The 25,554-nt window shown below is 38.6% G+C and overlaps 1 protein-coding gene across 1 annotated transcript in view; it reads left to right on the forward strand.

Annotated features, from left to right (window-relative positions):
• Asxl3 (ASXL transcriptional regulator 3) overlaps window positions 1–25,554 on the forward strand; it is a 166,939-nt gene that overhangs the window by 67,538 nt on the left and 73,847 nt on the right. Inside the window, 3 exon segments of the mRNA XM_008828849.1 lie at window positions 11,392–11,509; window positions 12,553–12,672; window positions 24,245–24,408. Coding sequence (XP_008827071.1) covers window positions 11,392–11,509; window positions 12,553–12,672; window positions 24,245–24,408 — 402 coding nt within the window.

The raw sequence follows: 25,554 nt of genomic DNA on the forward strand, positions 1-25,554 counted from the left end.
GTAAAAGCAATTTCAGCCACCTGCTATTTGACAAAGTGCCAATAATATTCACTGGAGGAAAGATAGCATGTTCAGCAAATGGTGCTGGCAAACCGGATGGGAGGCAGAAGCACTGATGCTGGTGGTCATCAGTCCTTAGTATATAAAAAGACTTAACACTTGTAGAAGAATGAAACTAAACCTCTATCTTTCACCTTGCACAAAAGTCAACTCCAAATGGATCAAAGACCTCAAGGTAAAGCCTGAAACTCTGAAACTCTTAGAAGAAAACATTGGGAAAAACCTACAAGATATAGGTGTAGGAAATGATTTTCTAAACCGGACATCAATTGCTCAAGAAACAAGGGCAAGAATTAACAAATGACCTCATTAAACTAAAAAGCTTCTGTACATCAAAGGAGACAACCAGGGAAGCGAACAGAAAACCCACAGAACGGGAGAAAATCTTCACCAGCAACACATCGGACAGAGGTTTAATTAACCAGAATATATAACGAACTCTAAAAACAGAGAATCAAGACAAGATGTAACCCAATTAAAAAATAAGCTAAGGAGCTGAATAGAGAGTTCTCAAAAGATGGCTATGAAGCATCTTAAAAGATGTTCAGCATCACTAATAATTAAGGAAATGGAAGATTTCATGTTACCCCAGTCAAAGTGGCTAAAATCAAGAGAACAAATGATACCATATGTTGGAGAATGTGCGGAAAGGGGAACACTCATCCACTGCTGGTTGGGGCTGCAAACTTGTTCAGCCCCTATGGAAAGCAGTGTGGAGAACTCTTAAAAAACTACAAAAGAACCTACTATTTGACCCAGTTATAGCACTCCTTGGCATATACCTACAGAACTCATCCTATTGCAGAGACACTTGTACATCCATGTTTCTTGCTGCTCTTTTCACAATAGCTAAGAGAGGGAAGCAACCGAAGTGTCCCTCAGTTGAGTGGATAATGAAAATGTGGTTTTTTTATACGATGGAGTTTTACTCAGGAGTAAAGAAAGATGAAATTATGAAATTCGCAGGTAAGTGGATGGAACTAGAAACTATTATACTATGTGAGGTCACACAGACTCAGAAAAAAAATCAACATATGTTCTCCCTCATATGTGGATCCTAGCACCAAACCCTGATAAGTGAGTATGCAACCAGACATAACTACAGGGACCAGGATAATGGAAAGAAAACAGAGAGGTAAAGGAAAAGAAAGAACCTGAAAGAGAAGAACAGTAGGAAACAGGCCTTAATAAGGGAGATATGGATAAAAATTGGGTTAGTTTAAGGGAGGGGGGAGGGAAGGTTATACAAGGAACCTAGGGGATAAAGGGAAAGAAGGAGCTCAGAGAGGACCATAGGAGAAGGGTATTAGTAAGGGAGAAGGGGGGAAATGGGGACACCTTAAGTGGGAAAACCAAGGAGATTCTACTCCTTGCCCTTCTAGGTTGACTAGTTCCAGGGGACTATGAGCATCTCTCAAAATGTCCTGTAATTGTGGTGGGTCACCTGTCCTCTTGATCAGGGAGGCCAAGGAGACCCCATGGGATGGACTTGAACCAGTGTCCAGTCTATAAAGAGGAGGGTCAACACAGAGGAATCATTTCCTCTATGCTTCCAAGTGAAGCCAGCCTTGGTTGAGCAGGACCTTTGTCTTATCTTCACATAGGTGGACCTGGTAAAAGAAAGGAGCCCCTGGCTCCTCCCAAGCCCCTGTGACCCCTGAGGAACAGCTCCTCAAACAACCTTAAGAGGAAAAAGAAATTGATTCATCTGGGCCAACTGTATGGCTTTAAACACCCAAAAGGAAAGTATAACCAAAGATTAAGGGTATTAATATAAATTTTCAAGAGTCCATATGTATAGCTAAAGGCTCCATAACAAGCAACAATGCCAGATAGGAGATACCTGCTTTTTAGTTGTTGGCCAGGGTGGCCAAAGGGGCTCCCAGATAGTAACCCAGCATAGAACTAGGAAAATGAACAGCAGGCCCCAATCTTATGTAAAGGAATATTGACAACTGATTGTGGCTAGATGAGGAACAGCTGACCTTCCTAAAACAATGACCTTTATATATGCTGACTAGATTCACCAGATGAACAAGTAGTAGGGAATGGCTGGGTGTGCTGACAGCATAGCAGACAGTAGCAGCGATATCAGAGTATAAGGGCTCTAGTGGGGAGAGGGAGGCTATGGGAGGGTGCCATCTGGGAAGTGGGTGTATAGTTGAATAAGATGGTTTGGGATGTTCTGTGTGATATACACACAAAAAAAATCATCAAATTTTTAAAAATGTATTGTATTTGAGGGGGAAACATGGAAATTTACGTCATGTTAATTAGTACAGGTTATAAACATTACCATTGAATACACAGGCACCAGGGATCCAAGTGCAACTGATTATGACTAGTAATAGGTACATACATATTAAAGATACATGTGCCAACATCTCAGTTTTAGTAGCAAAATCAATGTATCTTTCTGCAAGGAACAATATATTCTAAGATGAAATGGAGATCTTTTTTAAAGGTTAAAAACTCATTCAATTTTATGTCTTACAGGGCTTATACTGAGTTCAATATTGTATTACTGTATTAATTCAACTGTGAACCTAGAAACTTACAGCCACTTTTGAAAGAGATGAACTCTTGCTCTGGAGTGTGTTACTGAATATGTTAAAGGTGTAATGAAATGCTTCTTCTAATCATGTAGTTATTAAAAAATTAAAAAAAAATAATGATTAAAAAATGCACTCTGATTCTTGCCCCTTTGGGGTTCAGCGTCCTTGAAACTACAGTTAGTTTTTCACATTATATGAGGAAACCCAGGCACTGGGGTATCCTCATCAGCTCACATTTGAACTGAAGAAAGGTTTGTATCCTCAAAGAACCCCTTCTTCATTATGACATCATTTGCATATCTCCCTTATAGTTTTTTCAAGAGAATCATAGTAAAAAATGTCCTAGAAGAGATATCTGTCTTCCATGACTGGGAGAGGGCTATCTTAACCTGTGAATATGCAACTTTCTTTATAAGTATTCATACAAAAACAAAAAATTCCACAACACGGAAGCCAGTGGTCTGTTAATGCCCCTTTAATGGCTTTCTAGATATACTAGCGTCCTATCACTTTTCTTTGCTTAATAAACATGTGTTTAAGTTGTATACATGTATATTATATATTTTTGATGAAGTAGAGCTATAATAGAAAGAAGTGGGTAAAAATAAAGGAAAAGCAAATTCCTAAGGACCCAGTAGCCTGAATATTATAAATATATTGAAAAAATAGCTTGAAGGAAACCCCTTATTGCAAGAAAAGCCAGGCACAATGGCCTAGGTCTGAGGCCCTCCTCCTTCAGCGTGGGGGGCTGCTATAACAAGCTCTTCAGCATTGCTGCTGGCCATAGAGTGGCTGTGGGCTGGATAGAACCTGTAATATCTTGGCTATTCGCATAGGATATTTTTGTTGCTCTCAAGTACTTGGTTTCTTTTACTTTCTAATCATCACTGCATTAGCTAATGCCATACATTGGGGACAATTTCATGAATAGCATATTGTTTCATTAGGATTCTTTTGTGTTCTGCATAAGCATTCTTTGAAGTCTCTGTTGATTACAACCATGCTCCCCATTTAATTTCTGCTGTGATATTTAGATATTATGGTCCTAAAACAGTGTGGACTGATGAGATTTTGAACTTTAAGAGAAGCTAAGGAAGATTATATATTTTTTCCTTTTTATTTTTCTATTTAATAACAACATGATTAGAAGAAGCATTTCATTACAGCTTTAACATATTCAGTAACAATTTACAGGGCAATGATATATCTCTTTCAAAAGTGCCTGTAAGTTTTTAGGTTCACAGTTGAATTAATACAGTTATACAATATTTAACTCAGTATAAACCCTGTAAGACATAAAACTGAAGGAGTTTCTAACCTTTAAAGAATATCTCCATTTCATTTTAAAATGTTATTTCCTATATTTTAATGCTACTAATGCTTTGATGTTTGCACATGTGTCCTTATTCTCCATGTATCTGATTATTACTAGTCACAGTTGGTTACACTTGGATCCTTGGCACCTGAGTATGCATATAAAGTCATGAGGTAGATTTCAATGCTAATGTTTATCATCTCTAATTAACATGAAGTAAATTTTTAGGCTTCCTCCTCAAATATGTCTTTTTTAAAAAAATGTTTTTTTTGTGTGCATATCATACAGAACATCCCAAAAAATCTTATTCATCTATATACCCACTTCCCAAATGGCACCCTCCCATAGTCTCCCCACCCCAACACACTGGAGCCCATATACTCTGTCATTCCTGTTACTGTCCACTGTGTTGTCGCCACCCCCAGCCATTCCCCAGTGCTTGTCCATTCACTGAATGTAGTCAGCATATCTAGAGGTCTTTGTTTTAGGAGGGTCAGCTGTTCCTCATTTAGCAGCAATCAGTTTTCAATATCTGTTTAGATAAGATTATGGTCTGCTGTTCATTTTCCCAGTTCTATATGGGTTATTTCCTGGGAGTCTTTTGGGCCTCCCTGGTCAACAACTCAAAGGAAGGCATCTCCTGTCTGGCATCATTTCTTGTTATGTAACCTTTAGCTATACACATGGACTCTTAAAATATTATATTCACCCCATCAATCTTTGGTTATACTTTCCTTTTGTGTGTTTAAGACCCTATAATTGGCCCAGATAAACCAATTTAGTTTTGCTCTTAAGGTCACTTGAGGATCTGTTCTTCAGGGATAACATGGGCTTGGGAGAAGCCCCTGGCTCCATTCTTTTACCAGTTCCATCTATGTGAAGATAAGTCAAAGGTCCTGGTCAGCCATGGCTGTCTTCATTTAGAAGCATGGAGGAAATGTTTCCTCTGTTTTGACTGTCTTCTTTGTAGACTGGACACTGGTTCAAGCCCATCTGGTAGGGTGTCCATAGCCTCCTTGATCAAGAGAATAGGTGATTCACCACAGTTATAATACATTTTGAGAGATGCTCATAGTCCCCTGGAACTTAGTCAACTTAGGAGGGCAAGGAGCAAAAACTGTCCTTTATGTACTTCTGACCAAATTAGTATAGGCCTCATAGTATGGCTGTTAAACATCCAAGAAGGTTAGTTCTACCAGTCTGGTACTTTTAATTACTATGTGCCATGTAGATAAAGCTTGAGCAATGACCAAATGCTCTCAGATAAACCTTGCCTAGACATGTATTATATTCTTTGATCTAGTTGTATGTATAATTTGTCAGTAGGTTGTTGGACTAATATGGTTCCCTCTGGGTTTTTAAACCTAGCTAAGCATTATTTATCTCTTGCATCATCTAACCCTTCCACCATGGTTTCGCCATTTAAGGTGCTCCAGTTTTTCCCATTTCTCCCTTAATACCCTTCTCCTATGGTCCCACCTCTCTTGAGCTCCTTCTTTCCCTTTATCCGCTAGGTTCCTTATATAACCTCCCACCCCTTAAAATAACCCCATTTTTATCCATATCTCTCTTATTAACACCTGATTCCTACTGTTCTTCCATTTCAGATTCTTCCTTTTCCTTTCCATCCCTGTGTCCTTTTCATTATCCTGGTTCCTGTAGTTATGTCTGGTTACATAATCACTTATCAGGATTTGGTTCTAGGATCCGTATATGAGGGAGAACATATGTTGTTTTTTTCTTTCTGAGCCTGTGTTACTTCACTTAGTATAACAGTTTCTGGTTCCATCCATTTACCTGAAAATTTCATGATTTCATCTTTCTTTACTGCTGAGTAAAACTCCATCATATAAATGAACCACATTTTCATTATCCACTCGTCAGTTGAGGGACACTTAGGTTGCCTCCATCTCTTAGCTGTTGTGAAAAGAGCAGCAAGAAACATGGATGTACAAGTGTCTCTGCAGTAGGATGCGTTCTTGGAAGATTATATTTTGGAAGCTCTTAAACAGCAGAAGAAAATGAGAGTTTGTGAAATAAAGTATGTATTCTGTTCTGGCAGTGGTGTGGTGGTGATCCTCACCTTCCCCGTGGCTTCTGTTGGTTTGTTTGATCCCTTCAAGACTAACTTCGGGTGGTAGAAGTTGCAGATCTTTTATACTCACAGTCTAAATGTTTTGCCTGACTTTATTTGCTTGGCCGGTCCTGTGAAATTCCACTTGCAGTTTCCTGTAACAGACTTGGACACTTAGAGTACCCGTTAAAACATAAGTTGTTAATGCCTGACACAGCAGCTGCCCCCGCCCCAACCCTGTGCTTATTTCTAGTTACTTAACTTTTAACATTCACTGCATGTGATGTCTGTGGCTTATTGCATTGTGTTCTTAAGTTCTCTTGTTGGTATTGTTTTTCTATTAGAATAAAGCAAGCCTGTATTGTTTTAAAGTTCCAAGCTAAGACAAAAGCTTCTGAATTTTAGCTGTGTTTCATTTTTCCCCCATGGGGCAGACATGGGAATCATTTCCTATTTTTGTTCAGAGAATTATAGAAGGGCTTTCTGTCTAAAGTGAAATGTTTATCTAGAAGTTTTTTTCTCCCTTTTTACAAGAAAACATCACATTACATCTCTGTAGAGAGGTGTGCTAAGCCTTCAGTTCTCCCTTTCTTCACCCAAACACAGAACTGACTTGATGTGTGATACTATCTTTACTTTGCCCAGGGAGGTCTGACTCTCATGCTTGTTTCTATTAGAAAGTAAGCTTATTTTTAGATTTAAGCCTATAAATTTCATGTTGAGCAGGAACTAGAAGTCTCGAATTTTTAAGTGTGATGGCAGGCCTTCATCACATTGACCCTGAGCTGTAGAACGGCAGCCCGACAAGCTGGAAGGTACATTCCTTCATCAGATCTGTACGCAGATTTTCCATCTGCTTATTTGTTGAGGTTCTGGCTTTGCTTCTTACTGAATTTAAAATGACTGAATGTAAAGTTTTTTTAAGAAGACATCCCATTGGCATTCTAAAGTACAGCACAGCCTGACAATCAGAGACACCTCCTTTTGTATTTATCCCTAAAAATGAATGTATACAAAAGTGGTAAGATGGAGTATGTAACACTGACGTCAGGACTTTGTTATCAATGAGCCTTTAGGGCCCCCACTAGCCTAATGTGAAACAGAAAATGCTGCCCCCAAGATGTCACAATGAAATAGAATATTCCCTCTTTTAAGCTACCGTTGTAGAGGACACAGTCTGCAGGCATCAAAACTAGCCCCCCAAATCCCATTTCCTTACTGTATTACATAGATCTGTTTTTCAGATTAAGGAAACTTCATATTTCAATAGTTATAAATTAAATTGAAAATGATTTCTATTTTGTCATACAATTTATACTACAATTTTTTCTTGTGTTCTTATAGTTTTAGCAAAAGATAATATGAAATTACTGTGAAACAAGCATTTTCTGGTTTTAAAAGAGAAGTACAGTGGGCATGGTGGCACATGCCTTTAATCCCAGCACTCAAGAGGCAGAGGCATGTGGATCTCTGTGAGTTCAAGGCTAGTCTGGTCTACATAGTGAGTTCCAGACCAGCAGGGCATACAAGGAGACCCTTTCCCAAAAAGAAAAACTAGAAAAGAGAAGTACAGAAGCCCAAAGACTCGCCATGAGGGAGGAGGGAGGCCAGGTGGCATGTTAATCTTCCCCCATATGAAGCCAACTTCATGGTGATTATTAATGGGCAGCAAACATTGCTGTCCTCGGGTTGCTTGTGGTCTGTAGTTATCGGTGTTTTATCATAATATTTAAAAACAGAAAAACAGACCTAAAAATTTAGCTTTAAGTCAGGCGTGGTTAGCCAGGCAGGAAGACTGTGGGTTGGAAGTCAGCCTGGGAAGATATGGTCACACCCTACCTAAAAATAAAATTTTAAGAGGCTGAGACATGGCAGTCCTTTGCACTGATAGACATAAAAAACAAACACTTCAGGCTGGAGAGATGGCTCAGCGGTTAAGAACACTGACTGTTCTTACAGAAGACCCAGGTTCGAATCCCAGCACCCACATGGCAGCTAACAACTGTCCATAACTCCAGTTCTGTCCTCTGTGGGCATTGCATGACACAGGTGCACTTACCTACATGCAGGCAATACATGTGTACACATAAAATAAAAATAATAAATAAAATATTTTTTTAAAAACCTTCTCTGAAGTAGCATCTGTCCTGCCTTTAGGGTATGTGTTCCGGTTCATCCCAGGGCTCCCCACTCTTGCCTTGAACCCTCACCCCTAGCACTGAAGGTATTTTATAATCTTCAGGGAACTGAAAAGATGAGACACAGTCAGTTTGAGTTGCTGATGGGAGCAGAGCTGAAGACAGAGATCTGTGCTGCCTCTTCCCCAAGAGTAGCCTCTGTTTTGTTGAAGGATGCACACCTTGCCACCAGGAGCATAGGTACCTAGTAGGCAGGAGGCATGCCCAGGTGCCCTTGCTTAGCAATACCTGGTCTATCTCATGACTCTCAACAGAGACAACATTGTTTTGTCTTCCTCTGTCAAATTTTTGTTCTATGTAGAGGGTACCTCAGTGTTCAGCATCAAGTAAACCCTGCATCCTGGAAAGTGAGCTGAACTCTTCAAGATTGTGACATCAGGACTCTGCTTTACCATCCAGTCCCATAGGAAACAGGCATGTCCCTGTCCCCATGTTTGTTACCCGCCCTTAAAGTTTTCTTTGGAAATAAATATAATACTGTGTGTGTGCGCACGCACGTGCGTGTGTGTACACGTTGCATGCATGCGGGTGTTCTGGTGCATGTGCCTGTGCACACACATGGAGGCAGAGGAGGACACTGGGTAGTTTCCCTGCTTTGTTCCTTTAAGACAAGACTTCTCACTGAATCAGAAACTTGCCATTTCACCTAGGTTGGCCGGCCAGGGAGCTTCCGGAATCCACCTGTTACGCCCAGCCCACAACTCTGGGTTATTGGCATGTGTGTGGGTATGGCCATGTCTGGCAAATGGTGCTGGGGATTTGAACTCAAGTCCTTATAGTTGCATAGCGAGCACTGCTGCTCACGCTGAGCTATACCCCAGGCCCAGTGCTTGTGTTTCCAAGGCAAAGTGAAGAGCCGTATGTGCCTTTAGTATACTTAAAACAATTACATGTCTTATATAAGTGTGTGGTTTTGATCAGCTGAAGGCACACAGTGTTGCACATCATTATTTAAAAAATTATTGTGTTGAGAAATACTGCTCAGTTTACATATTTATGAAAGCATCATTTGGATGGGCTCCATACCTGTTTGCATTCCTTTATCCTTGCCTGATGCTTTATAACACACAATAGCTATGATTTTCATTCTTACATTCTGTTTGCCATGGTTTCTATCTGGTTGTTAAGTCCTCTGTAGAAGAGTCCTCTGAGCTCTAAAAATTGTAGCATTTTTGACTTCCTGATTATAGGTTCTAGGCCATTAGTTCATTTCTTTTTCAGTTAACCAACCTTTTCCAGAATAAACTCGCTAACTTAAATGCACAGATTCACACATGCATGCACACACCATACACACACACACACACACACGCACACACATGCACGCACAGAAAGAATATTTTTAGAAGGTCTAATATTTTGCCAGAAGGAGTTGAAATTCATGATGTATGGATTCCTGGAGATTCACTGCTGTTTTTCCAGAATAAACTCGCTAACTTAAATGCAGAGTCACACATGCATGCACACACCATACACACACACACACACACACGCACACACATGCACGCACAGAAAGAATATTTTTAGAAGGTCTAATATTTTGCCAGAAGGAGTTGAAATTCATGATGTATGGATTCCTGGAGATTCACTGCTGTATTTACTGGCTGCCTTTATTCTTTCGTGAACATTTACACAGTGGGCAAAGACAGCCTTAATTATCGTTGAAAGTACTATGTTGCCTCATTTTCTCAAATTGTTAATGTCTGTAAAGTGCTTTACGTTCTTATACAAGACCAGAGAGATTTATGCAAATATGTTGCACAATTTATGTCCAATCATATGTATGCCTTGAAGAAAGAGTGAATGTCTTAAATAGTTTACAGCATGTATGCCCTCATTAACTAAATTATTGACATCAGGTCAAGGTGGGGAGGACGGCATCATAGTAATCTTTGTATCTCAGATTCTCCTACAGTAACTGGCGCTGTACTAAAGCTATAAATATAAGAATTCTAGGGAATGCCTGGTGTTAACATTAGTAAATGGATCATTTAAAGTAAATTTCCCAACCCTTTCTTTTGTTGTGTGGGTTTAAATCTAATCTGAATTTGCCATCTCTCCTTTAAATGGTGTTTAATTTTTCACTTCTGTAATTATTCGATTGCTAAGTCTTACGGTCAACAAGTTGAACATTCAGTTAACACTCTGCAAATGAAAGGACATTGTGTTTGAGAAGCAAGGAAAATACAGTCAAGGCAGTAAGGGACCGTGATAGCTGTTAGTCAAGGAACATCAATCAAGTAACTGAGACATAGTAAAATTGATAGGAATTACACAGAAACCAGGAGTAAAAAGGTTTCAGACTGGCTGTGGCCAGCCTTTTAACCTTTGAGGAGTTACAGCATTCCTGTGACTGCAAATTTTAATGGCTCTTCCTGTTTCGGTGTGCTTAAGACCCTTTTTACTACAGGTAATTTTCTCCATAAGCAATCAGCTAGATAAAGCTGTATTTCAAACTTTTAAATGCCTTTTATTACATTATCATCACCACGGTGGATTCATTTATGAAACACAAAGCACTCCCATTTGGAGAGATTTATTCTGCTATCTTCTTCTTCTTGGATTTGCCCAAACCCCGTCATGTTCGTGTTCTGAAGGTTAATGCCAAAGTCAAGCACACAGAAGCCAAGGGCTGCAAGCTTTCCAAGATTAGGACTGATTCCCTTCACAGAAATAAATGATTCCTGCCATGTTCGGTGATTTTGTGCCGCGCTCCTCATGGCTGAGTGAATGCATCAATACAGTAATTCTTACACGCCGTACATACTGATGACACCTGGTGTTAACTGATTGACTGAGCAGCGCATTGGAGACGAAGCACCTGCAAGCAAAGGGCAGACACATATGTTTTTATCCTGGCTTCGAAACGTTCATTTTGCATTTATTTTACTTGGTATCCCTAGTATCAAGTTCCACTAGCTGTCAAGCGCACTGCTAAGGTAGAATAAACCATTCTGTGATGTTTTCTTATCACAATTATACCGAAAATGCTCTGAGGCTTGAACCCCTTTGCGAAAGCCCGATTTTCTGCTTTTGAAAGAAAATGGATAAAGGTGATTATTAAGAATCCCAACAAATCAGGGGCTCTGTGGAATGGAAGCTAATGATGGGCAACTGGATCATTTAATTCAATTGCCAGAATCTCAATGGCTATGTTTTGATGTTATATTTTATCATCATGTTTTATAGGCTTTGAGGCAGCAGCAGAAAAGAAGAAATGGAGTCTCAATGATGGTAAACAAGACTGTTCCTCGTGTTGTTTTGACACCATTAAAGGTGTCTGATGAGCAGTCGGATTCGCCTTCAGGTAAAGTCTTAAAATATTGTGTGCTTGACCAGTTTCTTCCAGAGCAGACTTCTTCATGTCAGGATGGCATGAGTTGTTTTTTTCTGAAACTGAAAAATACTTGCACTTGAAGTTTGGTTTTATACATGCAGCACACACACACACACACACACACACACACACATACGTGCCTATGTATATATGTATATATATGCGCCTGTATATACATGTATATGTGTGCATATATGTATATCTTTGACTCGTTGCTGATTCAAAAATATAGAGTAGTTTCCATTATTTTTTTTTTTAAGGCTTGAGCCAGTACATCATCAGATAGCTTAATTTGCTGAAGTCAGTAAGGGTAAGAAAGTAGATATTGATGCTGCTGTGTTTTCTTGTCTGTAATTTAACTGCCTTTTGGATATTGAACTTCGTTGGTGGGCCACACACTGGTGTGTGACACCATCATGAGCAGTTCTTCCCCAAGTGTGAATTTGTTTTTCAGTCTTTGCTTCAAAGCCTGGAATCCTTTATGAGTTCTTGTGTTCTTGCAACATCCTTCTCCCCCATGAAGCACTGGCCTGCTCCAGTTTACCCTGTTCCTTGATCAGCTGTGCACCACTGTTTTCATTGTAGCTTAATGCTTGCATTTTCTGAGTCTGCTTCAACACGAAGTTGTTGATGAAGGTCTGACCCTTGTGTTTCCTGTGCTCCCTTCCTGTTTCTCTGTCAGTCTGATATCTCTGAACGAGCTCAGAGTGTTCAGGTTTATTTGTGCATTTTTACAAAAGGTGCAACTCTTTGTTTCCAAAGCTATCTGATCAGTGACCGTTTTGGACCCTGCTATTAAACCATCTGTTCTGGCTTTTTGTCCATTTTGATTGATTTATTGGCTTTTTCTCTTTATATCCAATAGGGAATTAGACTGTGACCAAAAGTAGCGTATTACTGCCTAGAAAAAGATAAAAAGAGATTATATCTACGTTTCTTAAAACAATTTTAAGTTTTTCTTGTCAAGGACAGCGAGAAGAAGCTAATGGCATAATAACTATTTCCTTTTTTAGGATCCGAGTCTAAAAATGGTGAGGCAGACAGTTCAGATAAAGAGATGAAGCATGGGCAGAAATCTCCCACTGGAAAACAAACAAGTCAGCACTTAAAACGGTTGAAAAAGTCTGGTTTAGGTGAGTGTTCAAGACACTATACCATTGTTCATTTTAGAGATAGATGTCCTTTTAAATAAATTATGGAATATTCATGGAACTTTAGTGGTTCAGGAGGGAAATTGAAAATATCCTTCATTCATCTAAACAAAGCATGCTCAATACAGAAGCAGTGTAGTTTTACGATTGAAGAGTCTCAAGCTTATAACTAAATTAGTTAGTGATATTATTGGGTAAGGCAGAAGGTAAAGATATCACAATTAAAGAAATATGCATTCAAGTAATTGCCGGTCCAATCATGAACCTATCCAATGTGTAGTACTTGGCTGCATTTTATTGGAATTTTCTAGACTGGGGGAGCGGGGATGAAACATAGGGGATCCACTGAACTGGAGATTATGTTATCACAGGGATCTACTGAAGTAAAAATGACCAGCTTTAATTTTGTTTAAGATGCTTGAAATATTTAGTAATGTCTTCTTTGTAAAAAAAGTGTTGAACAATCACTGAGAAGTGTGGAGACACGTCCATGGGTCTTGAAAGTTAATACTTGGTTGTTTTTCTGAATACTTGCTGGTAACTTCATGAAGGACCTGCCAGACACAGAAGTATAAGAATTAAAAAGATACAACTAAGTCCCTCCTCAGCTAAGTAACTGTAACTGACTCAACCGTCAACCTCTTGCCTGGACCCACTGCCTTCATTTCTCTTGTTTAATTATTTTACCTCTCAGTAGGGGTTTTGATGATAGTTTGGATCATTAGAATATTTGGGGACTGAAGAGATGGCTTACATGACTCAGTTGGCAGTTCCTGCCAGCCAAGCACGAGAACCTGAGTTCAGATCCCCAGCAACTATGTTTAGGATAGTCATGATCTGGCATGTCTGTAACTGTGGCATCGCTCAGCGGGTAGGAGTCAGGGGACACACAGAGCCTGAGCTTACTGGCCATTCATTCTAGCCATTCAGTGAGTAGCCAGTTCAGTGAGAAACATTTTCTCAAAAACATACAGTGAAGAACATTCAAGGAACACACAGGATGTCAAGTTTTGGCCTCCACGTGCGCACACGTGTATCGTGCATGCAAACCTCATGTGCATGCATTCACACATATATCTTATATGCAGACACACAGACAGACACAGACAGACAGACAGACAGACACACACACACACACACACATAAAAATATTTGGTGTTATGGTCAGTAGAAGTCACACATTGACTGACCTGAACACTATTACTCTTTCTGCCGACATCTTGGCAATATCGGATTCTTTTTATCTTCTTCTCAGGTTTTCTTCTAGTCAAATTGATATCATATGTAACTGATTTATTTATGTACTTGGTAAAGTTTGAGTAGGACTAATGGATCTTAAGATAAGAAATTTATAAGAAAATAGTAGCTGTTTTCAAGTTAATGTAATGTAGCGTGGTTATCAGTTTTTTGTCATTTCTAAGGCTTTTGTAGTTGTTGTCTACAGCCCCAAATATGTCTGGGTGTTGAGTAACCACATGTACACATACACTAGACACTGGAAAGGGTTTTCCTGGTCTTCTGGGTGTTCCTGTTATGGGAAATTATGAGAGGTTGGCATGCACATGATGACATGCAATCCACATCTACACATACATATGTGTATTCCTGCATTCACATGACCAAACACACATGTGATTTAAAGATCAGTGACACTTAGTTACAAAGAATGTCCTAGCCTGACAGGATGGCACTGTCCTGTAATCTCAGCATGCAGGAGTCTGTGACTAGAGGACTGCTATTAATTCAGTTACAGCCCAGGTTACTTGGTGAGAACTAAGCCAAACCAGGGCTACATGGCAACACCCTGTCTCATAAATCAAAGGTGGATGTGGTGTCCCAGCACTCAGAAGGCAGAAACAGGTGGACTTTGGGAGTTCAAGGTCAACCGGTCTACATAGTGAGTTCCAGTCTACCCAGGGCTACATAGTGAGACTTTGTCTCAAAAATAATTAAATAAATAACAAATAGCTAAGACACAAGCTAAGGCATGTATAACTACAATCCCAACCATTCATCCTAGAAAACTGAATGGGGGATTATCTAGCAGATTATCCAAATGCAGATTCCAGAGCTATAGATATCACTGAGAAGCAACCTACTTCTGTATGCTGTGAGGAGTCAGTCTGCCATAGTGTTAAAGTGCAGGTTCCTGGTTACACATGGAAGGAGCATTAACTGCTATGAGCTGTCCTGGCCAATCTATATCAGACTGAAGGGAGAAAGTGGTGAGATTTAAAATAAGTCAGTTAAGGTAGAAACCTGTCAAAAATAAACTGTAATTACTGGGGAGGAACTGTGACTGACTGATCTAGCAACCAGCTGAACAGAATGGCTTAGTTTGTGCAAATGAAGTCAGCAATACTTATTAAGCTTCTAATGTATGCCCAACAGTATAAATTAAAATGGGAAAAGGCTGGAGGAAAGAATCTTCACATAACTGTCTTCAAACAACCTGTGTCTCTTCCAGATTTAAAAAAATTTTTTTTTCATATATTGTGTGTGTGTGTGTGTGTGTGTGTGTGTGTGTGTGGACACATCAAAGGTGGAGGTCAGAGAACGACGTGTAGAGTTCTGTTCTTCTACCATGTGGGTCCCAGGGATTGAACTGAGTCCCCTGGGCATTGTGGCAGGCTCCTGCACCTGCTGAGCCATTTTTCCAGTCCAGTTGGTAGATTTTTTTTTTATGTTCAATTAGGATCGGAATATTTGGTAATCTATAAGACCTGCTGCTCTCGCTGAGTTTCATTGCTCCTTCAGAACAGTGACAGTCCTGCCCTTCCCTGTGGTCCTTCTAGCCTTATACCTCCCTTGTTTAGTAGGTGCCGGGAGGATGTTGGATGGATGCATGGGTGAGTGGATGAAGTCTACTGAATGGACTAGTCAGTCATTCTGGATGAAGGGGATTTGTGGTAGTTTTTAGTTGCTTGGATAAAAACGAACATCTTTGTAAAGCCACCTGTACCTGCAGAAGTCATGGGAAGGTATGGTCCCAGATCCCAGCCTTCAGCCGTCAGCTTGAGAGTCTTCCCCCCTCATCCACCTCTCCCACCTGACTCAGATGCCCAATTGAGTTTCAGGACCAGTTTGAACTTACTTTACTTATCTTTTGTTAGAGGTAGTGGTAGCCAAGTTCTAATCTGTTGAATGAAAACAAGTAACATAAGATTCTTCTAATTTAGAAATTAATGTGGAAACAAAATTCAGTCAAAATTAGACTTTAGGGTATAAGTCTAAATTTTCACTCTTTATGAGAATTGCCTATTAGGATAAAAGTCACTTCTAACTGTCCCCTAACTGCTTCCTGTAGATATTTTGCAATGATTCAATTTGTAAAATTACAGGTTCAAAGTCCAGGTTTCACTTGGTATATATTTTTCTTGGAATCTAATGAGTTAGTCAAACACACACTGAACCATGAACATTTTCCTGATGGTTCCACTATAGAAGCCAGTGACCGACAAAGTGCCCACCTTCCCTGTGAAGCACGCAGTAAGATCATAATACAATAATAAACAGTTATGATTAACTTTGACAGCCCTTAGTCATCTTGGTACTGATGACGATCTTGTCATTCATTACGAGAAGCACCTCTGTTACTGTGGCCATCTTGTTTGTTACGTTACTCTTGGCCAAGGTGTGGATCCTTCTCTGTGTAGTCAGTGCAGCTCAAAAAAGTAATGGTTTAAACTGATATTTCCCTGGTGATGTTATAATCAAAACAAACAGAACTTTGTTGATCCCTTTCGTATTTCTAAATCAAGCATCCTAGAAAACAGGGTTCTGATATACAGAGAAACAAATGTTAATGATGTCAGCACGTGCTGTTTGGCTGTCACAGGCCTTGACAGTAACAGTTGATGCTGGGCTGCTATATGAGTGCCTCCTCCAGTGAGATTGAACCATAGGCATGGCGCAAAGGGGGTGGAAAAGCATGTTCACGTCTACTCAGTTGTTCTGATGTCTGCTCTTAGCAAAGGATTAACTCAATTTCAACCTCACCCAGGCAATCTGTAGAGAACATCTAACACATTGTCATCCTAATGCCTTGGTGGTCACTTAGAAAAGTCCTTTGGTCCCTCAAGCCCATATCCCTTCTTCTATATTTCTCTCTTTAATTAATACAGGTTATTTTTTGAAGACGGTTTAGGTTCACAGCAGAACCTAGCAGAAATAGAATGAGCATCCATTGACACGTATGCACAACCATGTTCAAGACTAACAGTAGGGTCCCACAGTCGGACGTTGCTACCACAGTTGGTGGACCAAGATGGACAGTCGTTGTCTCCCAGATAGTGTCCCTGTGTGCTGCTTCCTTTGAAGGGTGTCAGCAGGAGGAAATCATATGTGTGCACCATCATTGTGCTGTGGAATGGATCAGCTGCCCTCAGTACCCCCTTCACTTTTCTGAACCCCTTTCTCTCTTGTTTTGTGTTTCTTGATTCCTCACATTTTTCCCCTAGCTAAAATGTAAGTTACTTGACTTCAGGGTCATTGACCTAAACCAGTTTTTAATTATACTTTTATACCCAGTTCCACAGTAGGAGTTTAAAAAGTGCTTGCTAAACAAATCCAAGCTTTTAATGGATGTCGCTGAGGGAGTTTTAATAATGTCCTCATTGAGCCCAACTTCTGGGATTCATTCCAACTTTTTTTTGTTTAATCTTCTTTTAGTAAAGAATTACAACTTTGCTGCTTTAAAAAAAAATCCATAATTTAAAAAATAAATTCCTGCAGGAAAATAAAAATGAAATTTAGATAACAATTCCTCATCCTCTTATTCAAAATAATTATCTTTGTTGTTTTCTAAAGATTATTTGACATTTCTTAATTTCTACCTATTTTGCAGAGAGTATACATACCATAATTTTATTTCAGTTTAAAGAACTAAGTTTAAATTTTGGATAAATAAGGAAAGGAAGTAAAACCAAAACCCTCCAGTTGTTAAACATTGCCCTAAGATATATTCACACCTCTCCAAAGTTGTTAAAAATATGAAAAGCTAGGCCAGCAAGATGGGCCAAAAGGTAGAGGTGCTTGCTGCCATGCCTGATGAACAGTGCCTGGAGCCCAAAGTTAGAAGGAGAAAACCGAGTCCCAAAATTTGTCCTCCATGCTCTACACATGCAGACACACACACACACACATTCATATACACACACACACACATTCATATACACACACACAACATACACACATATTTAAATAAATTTAAATAAAAATGAAAAACTGAGGTGGAAGTGTTTAATTTTTAGCTATTCATTTCAACTTGGGGGAATATGTTATAAAAGGTAGAGGAATAACCCCACTTACTTTTATGTTTCTATATTTATATGCTATTGTTTGGTTATGTTTATAGTTCTTGCACTCTGGTCTTTTGTTTACTGAATTCAGTTTCCCATGTTTGATTTCCACTGAGTTTGAGTAGGCTGAGTTGATTCTTACTCTTATTGCTATTATTTTTTATTATTTTATTTTTGTCATCTGATGCACTTACCCTCCAAAGATCATCCTGTTTGAAAAATTTTTCTCCTGTGAGCTCTGCAACTTTAGTTTCTTTGGGTGTAGTGCATTTGAATCGATTTTGAACTCTGTTTATATTTGTTTGGGAAATTCCTCTCCTCTGCCTGGTTTGCCATGTATGCATGCGTGCCTGTCTATTTCTTTGTCTATCTGTCTGTGTGTGTGAGTGTGTGTGTGTCTGTGCATATCTGTGCATGTGTGCTTGAGCTGCTCACTGGGTCTGTCTCTGTCTCAGTCTCACATTTGACACCGCCTATGCCTACTTTCTGTTCTTACTGTCTTTAAGCCACAACACTACTTCTGATCAACAGATGCTCTCAAGTGACACGGGTGATCCCAGAACTCTGTACACTTTACCACACGGCATTGATTATGCTGACCCTAATTTGAGAATTCCTCTGATTTTTATGATGAAGAGTGTGGCACAGACTGACTGTGGCCTCCTGGCTGTTGTCACTTCTCCTGTCTCGGTGCATGTCAGCCCTCTAGGCCGAGTGTCTGGAACCTACCCTAAAATGACTGCACGTTCTTCCTTCTTTGGGTACTGTAGGGAGATTGCTGTTCCAGCTTTAATGAGATAAGACAATCACGTATAATTGGATTGTTCTTAAGCCAATTAAGAGTACGTGTGCGAGGATAATTAAAATGGAATTAACATCCTCGGCAGCAGCAAATTGAGTTCATCTGTTCTGTCGTCACGATGATAAAGCATATTTTTGCTTTGGTGGGCATTTCGGACATCGATCTTCTCGTGGCCCAGTCGTGAGTGACTGGATAGCTGCTGCTGCCGCTGTGCTGCTTTTTCTGTAATAGTCTTAGAGTTTGAGCCACACTAAATGGCAGAGGCGTAGTTCCTGCTTGTCAGATAGCACATACCTCTGTAGTTTTGCTGTTTTAACTTTCTAACATTACTCAACAATTACAGTTCTAGTCAATAAATTATTTCAGTATTTTTATAGGTGAAGATTTGGGCTAGGTCAGAAAAATTAAGCAAATTCCTTTTTATATTTCTCAACATTTCTCTAGATTTTGCCTCTGCATTTATTACTGAAAAAAGAACGTTGTTCTTTATTCTTTTCTCCCTATAGAGTAAGTTGTGAAATAGTCCAATAATTCGATAAAGAAGTAGATACTGATGAAACAGACACCAGTACCTGCCAACTTGACTCAAAAATGATAGATTAAAAAAAAGTGCATACATTTTTGTGTTTGTAAGTTTAAATAAATCTCTCTCGTTGGCTTTATCTACCCTTCCTTGGAAATAAAGGCTGTGTGACTTTATAACCTCAGCTGAACTTCCTCCATTAATTGTCTTTTCTCTGGAGTTTGCTGAATGAAACAGTAAGAAAATACAAGCAAAAGGTGAAGGTCTCTACCCACATCAAGTTAATTACTAAAACCATTTATAATTTGTGTTTCATGTTTGTGAAGGGAACACTAGTGATACATTTTTTAAAGCTTGATTTTATGTTTTTTATTTCATAGTTAAATTTGGAAATTTGCAAACTTAAAATATTTTAGAGGTTGGGGATATGACTGAGTAGGTAAAGTACTTCTTTTGCAAGCTTGAGGACCTCGGTTTGATCTCCAACACCCATGTAAAAAGCTGAGTGTAGAGGTTTGTGATCACAACTCCCAGAAGGATCACGGGGGCTCATTGCCACCAAGAATCACCAATTGGTGATCCCCAGGTTCAGTGAGAGACCCTGTCTCATACATACATGGTGGAAAACAGCAGAAGACTCCATACAGATGCATACACATGTGCGTGTGCATTCACACACATGCACATCCCCTCATACCCATACACACACAATAAAAATAGTTTATCTGTCTTCACAGACACTGGAAAAATTACAGTATTATATTACTCATTTTAAAATTTGTCTTTAATACTCTCTCCCCAACAGCCTGTCCTGTGCCCGGGCTTCTCATTGTTGTTCATGTTCATGCAGTTTCTTCCCAGGAAAATTGAATTTCATTATCTTAGCTTTTTAAAAGAAAAACACCTTTATCTATTGGTAGTCAACATTATTGTTTCCTACTGCATGAATATCTACTCTTATTTTTATATTATTTAGTCCTTTCTTGATTTTTTTTATTCTATAATTGATTTATAATTTTGAGCACATAGCTCCTGCACGTTCTGTCTATTTCTCCTACTCTAAAATATGCAGTTTAGTTTTAAATCAGTTGAGCAACATTTTACAAATACTGGCATTATTTTTCTCTGATGGCTTCAAGACGTTAGAATGCCCAGACATATGGTAGATGTGAGCAGAGTGGTGGGAGATGCTCTCCTTTCCTCGGGTGATAAACATAATGCTTGCATCTAATGGCTTAGCATGGTGCCCTATGGCAAATTCATTACATCAAAAGTAGATACTTGGGGAAATGGTAAGAAGCTGCAACGTTAGCTGAGGGACTGTTGGCAGCTGATCACTGCTGGGTGAGGGAGAGTAGGTCTTCTTTAAGGGAGTGATGCTAGATAGGCTGACCAGACACCACTGGATTGACTCACAGCAAAGGACATCTGGGGCCACAAACTTGACTCGATCGGCCTTAGCATATATGACAGAATGCATGAAATCCAGTGAGGAGCCTATAAGGGGTACAGATGGGGGGGGGTCTAAATATCATTAAGATACATTGTATGAAATGCATAAAATTCAATTAAAAGATTTTTTAAAAGAAGACTAGTGACTTGTTAAAGTATAAAGTATTCTTAGAATACTTTTAAAATTTCATCTTTCCATGTTTAGTAGGGGTATCGAGGCTCCCTTCTACTCTGCCATTGCAATGCCAATTCCTAAGTTCTCCGTTTTACCTTTTGAGGCTGTCCTGTTTATACAGCAGCAGGGCCGGGGATTATTTTGCTTCTGGTGAATGATTTCATACACTTGTAAGGAGTGGTCAGACTCATTCCCAGCAATGTGTCAAGATTTGTTTTATCTTGGCCTTGTCAACAGTGTGGAGTTGCCATTTTGTCGTTTTTAATCTCTTCATGGTAAATTTGGCGTATCTCTTAACTTTTATTCTTTCCGAGTGATTCTTATTTTAAGTATCTCTTGAAAGTAGTGTATAACTGGAATTTTACATTCTAAAACTAATATGAAAATTCCATTAGTTTGTTGAGACTGCGTCGGCCTTAATTTTAATTTTTTTTTTTTAATTTCACCTTCCTTAACGTCCACTTTTTAATTGGTCAGATTTTCATTCTGTCCATTTATTTGGAAATGATTATTCTTTTTCTAATCTTCCAAGGCTTCCTGTGGAATTTTAACAAAACACTTCCTCTCAATACCAATGTTTTATAAATATTCGCATTTTAGATACACCTTCTATTCTTCATAATTTATTTCCACTTTGTTTCAACTCCTGTTAGTCACTGGTGTTTTATTTTGTTTTGTTTTTTTTATAATTAATGTTTCTAGAGAACAACTCACATTTATTTGTCTTTTGGTTTACATTGTTTCTACAACTATTTGATTTCCCCCAGATGGAATTTATTTGTTTAAAACACCCAGTGGTAGCTGTTTCAGAAGGATTTTTTGAGGAATAGAATTCCCATTTTGGATACAAAAAATGTTCTGAGAGGCTTACTACTGTAAAGGACATAGTGACGAACAGAATTCTGAATTGATATCTACTTCATCTTGGTCCTTTGAAGATAGTGCACTCTCTTCTGTTATTTATTGATAAAGTTTCCATTTGGGGCTGGAGAGATGGCTCAGTGATTAAGAGCACTAGATGCTCTTACAGAGAACCCTTGTTTGATTCCCAGCACCCACATGGCGGCATACAACCATCCATAACTCCAATTCCAGAGGATCTGACACCATCCTCTGACCTCCATGGGCTTTGTACCACGTGGGTACACTTACACACATAGGCAATATACTCATACACATAAATTGAAATAATAAAATATTTTTTAAAATTGAAAAAGAAAAAGCTTCTGTTCATCTCATTGCCATTTGTGAAAATTATTTCGTGTGAAAAATTGTTTTAAAGCATTTTTTAGTTCTGATAATTAGATTTCAACTCAGATGGAAATAGGTATGGGCACATATCTTCCTTGAGATTTGGTGTGTTGCTTTAGTTAATAGCTCTTATATTAAAATATGTAACCAGTAATTATTCAAGTCTTGTTGCCCTGTCAGTCCCTTCCTTTTCCACTAGGAAACCTATCATTGATGGATAACCCTGTGTTTATTTTGTCATTCGTCTGAGAATTTCACACATACATATAATGTATTTTGATCAAATGCTCCCTGTACTCCAACTCTTCCCATATCCCCTAACTACACTTTTCCCTTTCAACTTCATGCACCCTTTTATGAACTCAGTAAATCCACTTAGGGCTGCCAATGTGTGTGTGGGTGTGCAACAACACACTGGACCATTGGCTGCCTATCGAGGGTCACATTTCTGAAGAAAACTGACATACGTCCTCCCTCAGTTGCCAATAGATCTAAGCTCTTCCATCACAAGGTAGAACTCACGCTGGTACTGAACGTGCACCGACAGTCAGTGGCTGATAGACTGTGGCCCTAAAGAAGAGGCTATTACCTTATTCTGCTGAGTGGACTTAGTCTTAAACTGCTGTCTAAATACTTATCTTTATACACATACATCAATGCAGCTCACTTTATATCGTGATTATTTAATAATTCTTTCCTTTGTTGTTTGCACTCAATTCTTTTTTAATTTCTACAAAGGAAATTTTATTCTAGAAGATCTGTTTATTGTTAACAACTATTTTTTTCTTATTTTTATTCTTTCATTTATGCTTAATTATTTATAACAAAGATCAACATGATTTTTTCTGCTAAGGACCAGCAAATACATAGTAGAGATCTTACAGTGTGTTTGAGCTGTGTCACAGTCCTGCTGCTGTGTCACAGCCCTTCTACTGTGCATCGTATTGCAAATGTAGAGGGAGACAGCATCAACACCACCAGGAACGCCTGTATTCTAGCGGGACTCTCTTTAGCGAAACAGGCGTTCGACTGGAGGAGTTCAAAGACCGTAATTCATTGACCTCTGATTCAAGGCATACTCTGTATAACCCTCGTCCAATACTTCTGTTAGCTCAAGTACTGTACAGTAGGCATTCTTCTGTTCAGCATACCGCTGACTGCCCCTTCTGGTGGATAGTTTCCTCATCAGTTGTGATTTTCAATTATGAGCTCTGTATGCAGACTCCATTGCACACCGGTGTGCCTTGAATTGTAGAGTTACCTGGAAACGTACAGTTGCCCTCCAGATCTTGTTGCCAGTATCTTTATCAGGATATGCTTCTTAAATTATCATCTTCAAAATTACCTTGAGCAGGAATCTTCTGAAGTAATCCATATTTAGTGCACTTCCTGAAACATGGGAAGACACAATAGTTATTGCCATCACCTGCGTATTAAAATCATCAGACCTGAGCTGGGGTAAAATCTTAGCAATAGGGCACTCACTGAGCATGCTTAAGACCAGATTCAATGCCCAGCACTAGAGGAAATTAAATTAACAACACTGTTGTTAATATTAAATTTTACTCTTATGGAACTTGAATTTTTATTCATTTGTGCTTCCAAATGTCTCTAAAATTTTGATCAGTTCACAGTTCATGATTAACCTGTGCTCTCTGTACTTGAAGACTGAGACATGAGGACTTCACAAGTTCAAGTCCAGTTCGAGTTCATAGTGAGTTCGAGGCATGCTTGAACTACAGTATGAGACTCTGTCTTTGAGAAACACAAAAACAAACAAAAAAGAAGTTCATAAGTAAAATGCTTCTTTATTAGGACCTGGTGCTATTTTGAGTCAAATAAATAAGTACGTGAAATAGATACTGAACTATAACTAAGGACAGACAAAAACCTTATTAACAGGACTTTTTTCTGGTTTCTTTTCTGAAAATAATTTTTAAATTATTTAAATATTGGGGAATATATATGTTCGATATGTACATGTACATGTGTTCATGTGGGCATTTTCCTCATTCTGTAGTAAATTCATACCTCTTGCTTGTTCATCACAGGACACTTGAAATGGACCAAAGCTGAGGACATTGACATAGAAACCCCAGGATCTATTCTTGTCAACACTAACTTGAGGGCATTAATAAATAAACATACGTTTGCTTCCTTACCCCAGCCTTTTCAGCAATATCTCCTGCTTTTGCTCCCGGAAGTGGATAGGCAGGTAAGTAGACGTTCTAGACATTTGATATCAGTCAGACGTTATACTATGCGGTGGCAGGTTTTATTATCAAAGATAACTGATGTCTGAGTGGACTGCTCTGTTATAATGTCATATAATTTTATAATTTATTTGTGTCTATTTAGTTGTTGCTACTATTGGTTTATTTGTTTAGTCTGCCAGAATAGAATCATTATCCTTTAAAACTTCTTAGCAATGAGCCAATTCAAAATTCAAAACACAGTACATGGTGGTAGAATGACAACTAGACCTACCCACAGTGGGAAAGGAAAAAAAAGAAATTAAACATTCCACTATCGAATGAATCTCTTAAGTAGCTGCCGCTTTGCCTCGAGGGAACATTGAAATTCAGTAATAAAAAATCCAGGGTTACCAACAAATTATGTAAATGCTATTATTCTAACTCTTTCCAAAAGGCATTTAAAATTGATGTTTGTTTGTGTTTTCTTTCTGGAGTCTATCATCAAGAATATGATGGCCTCTACATAATCACCTTTTTCTTCCTTGTATAACTGGAGATGATCTAAGTATATTTTTAGAAAACATCTAAAGTAAAGAAATGTCAATATGGACCCATCAAAATGGTGTCAGTCAACTTCTAAATTGTTTCTTTAGGAAAGAAAAGGGGGAAAGAATCACACAAATTTTTATTAAATGTCACAAAATTATGAAGTGCTGCCTTGGAAACAATTTTCTGAGACCCCTTTCTGTTATCTTTCATCCATTTTCCCTGTAACTGTTACTTCAGTACCTTTTGACACTGTAGTTTTCCAGATCATGGATTTAATCAGCATATGTCAACTTATGAATTTCTATCTTGAAATTATAGGTACATCTATGAATTTAATTAGGCAAAATTGAATAAATATTTCTATATCACTTTAAATACATTTTCTGAGATTCTTATTTGGTTCTATTTTCTATTAACTGTCCCATCTCTTTTAATGAAGTTTAAATATGAAAACAACAGTCTGTTGCAATTCCTACGTATCTCTTTAAAGTGATCATCTTTTCAAAACGATTATTTTGATTTCAGGAACATCTCATTTGGGAGTTTATTGACGTTAAACAAAAATTTAAGAGCAGTAATTGTGTATCTGATATGTTTTAGAGTCTTTAGGATATTAG

Source organism: Nannospalax galili, unplaced genomic scaffold, assembly GCF_000622305.1.
Source record: "Nannospalax galili isolate Female #2095 unplaced genomic scaffold, S.galili_v1.0 scaffold252, whole genome shotgun sequence".
Lineage (NCBI taxonomy): Eukaryota > Metazoa > Chordata > Mammalia > Rodentia > Spalacidae > Nannospalax > Nannospalax galili.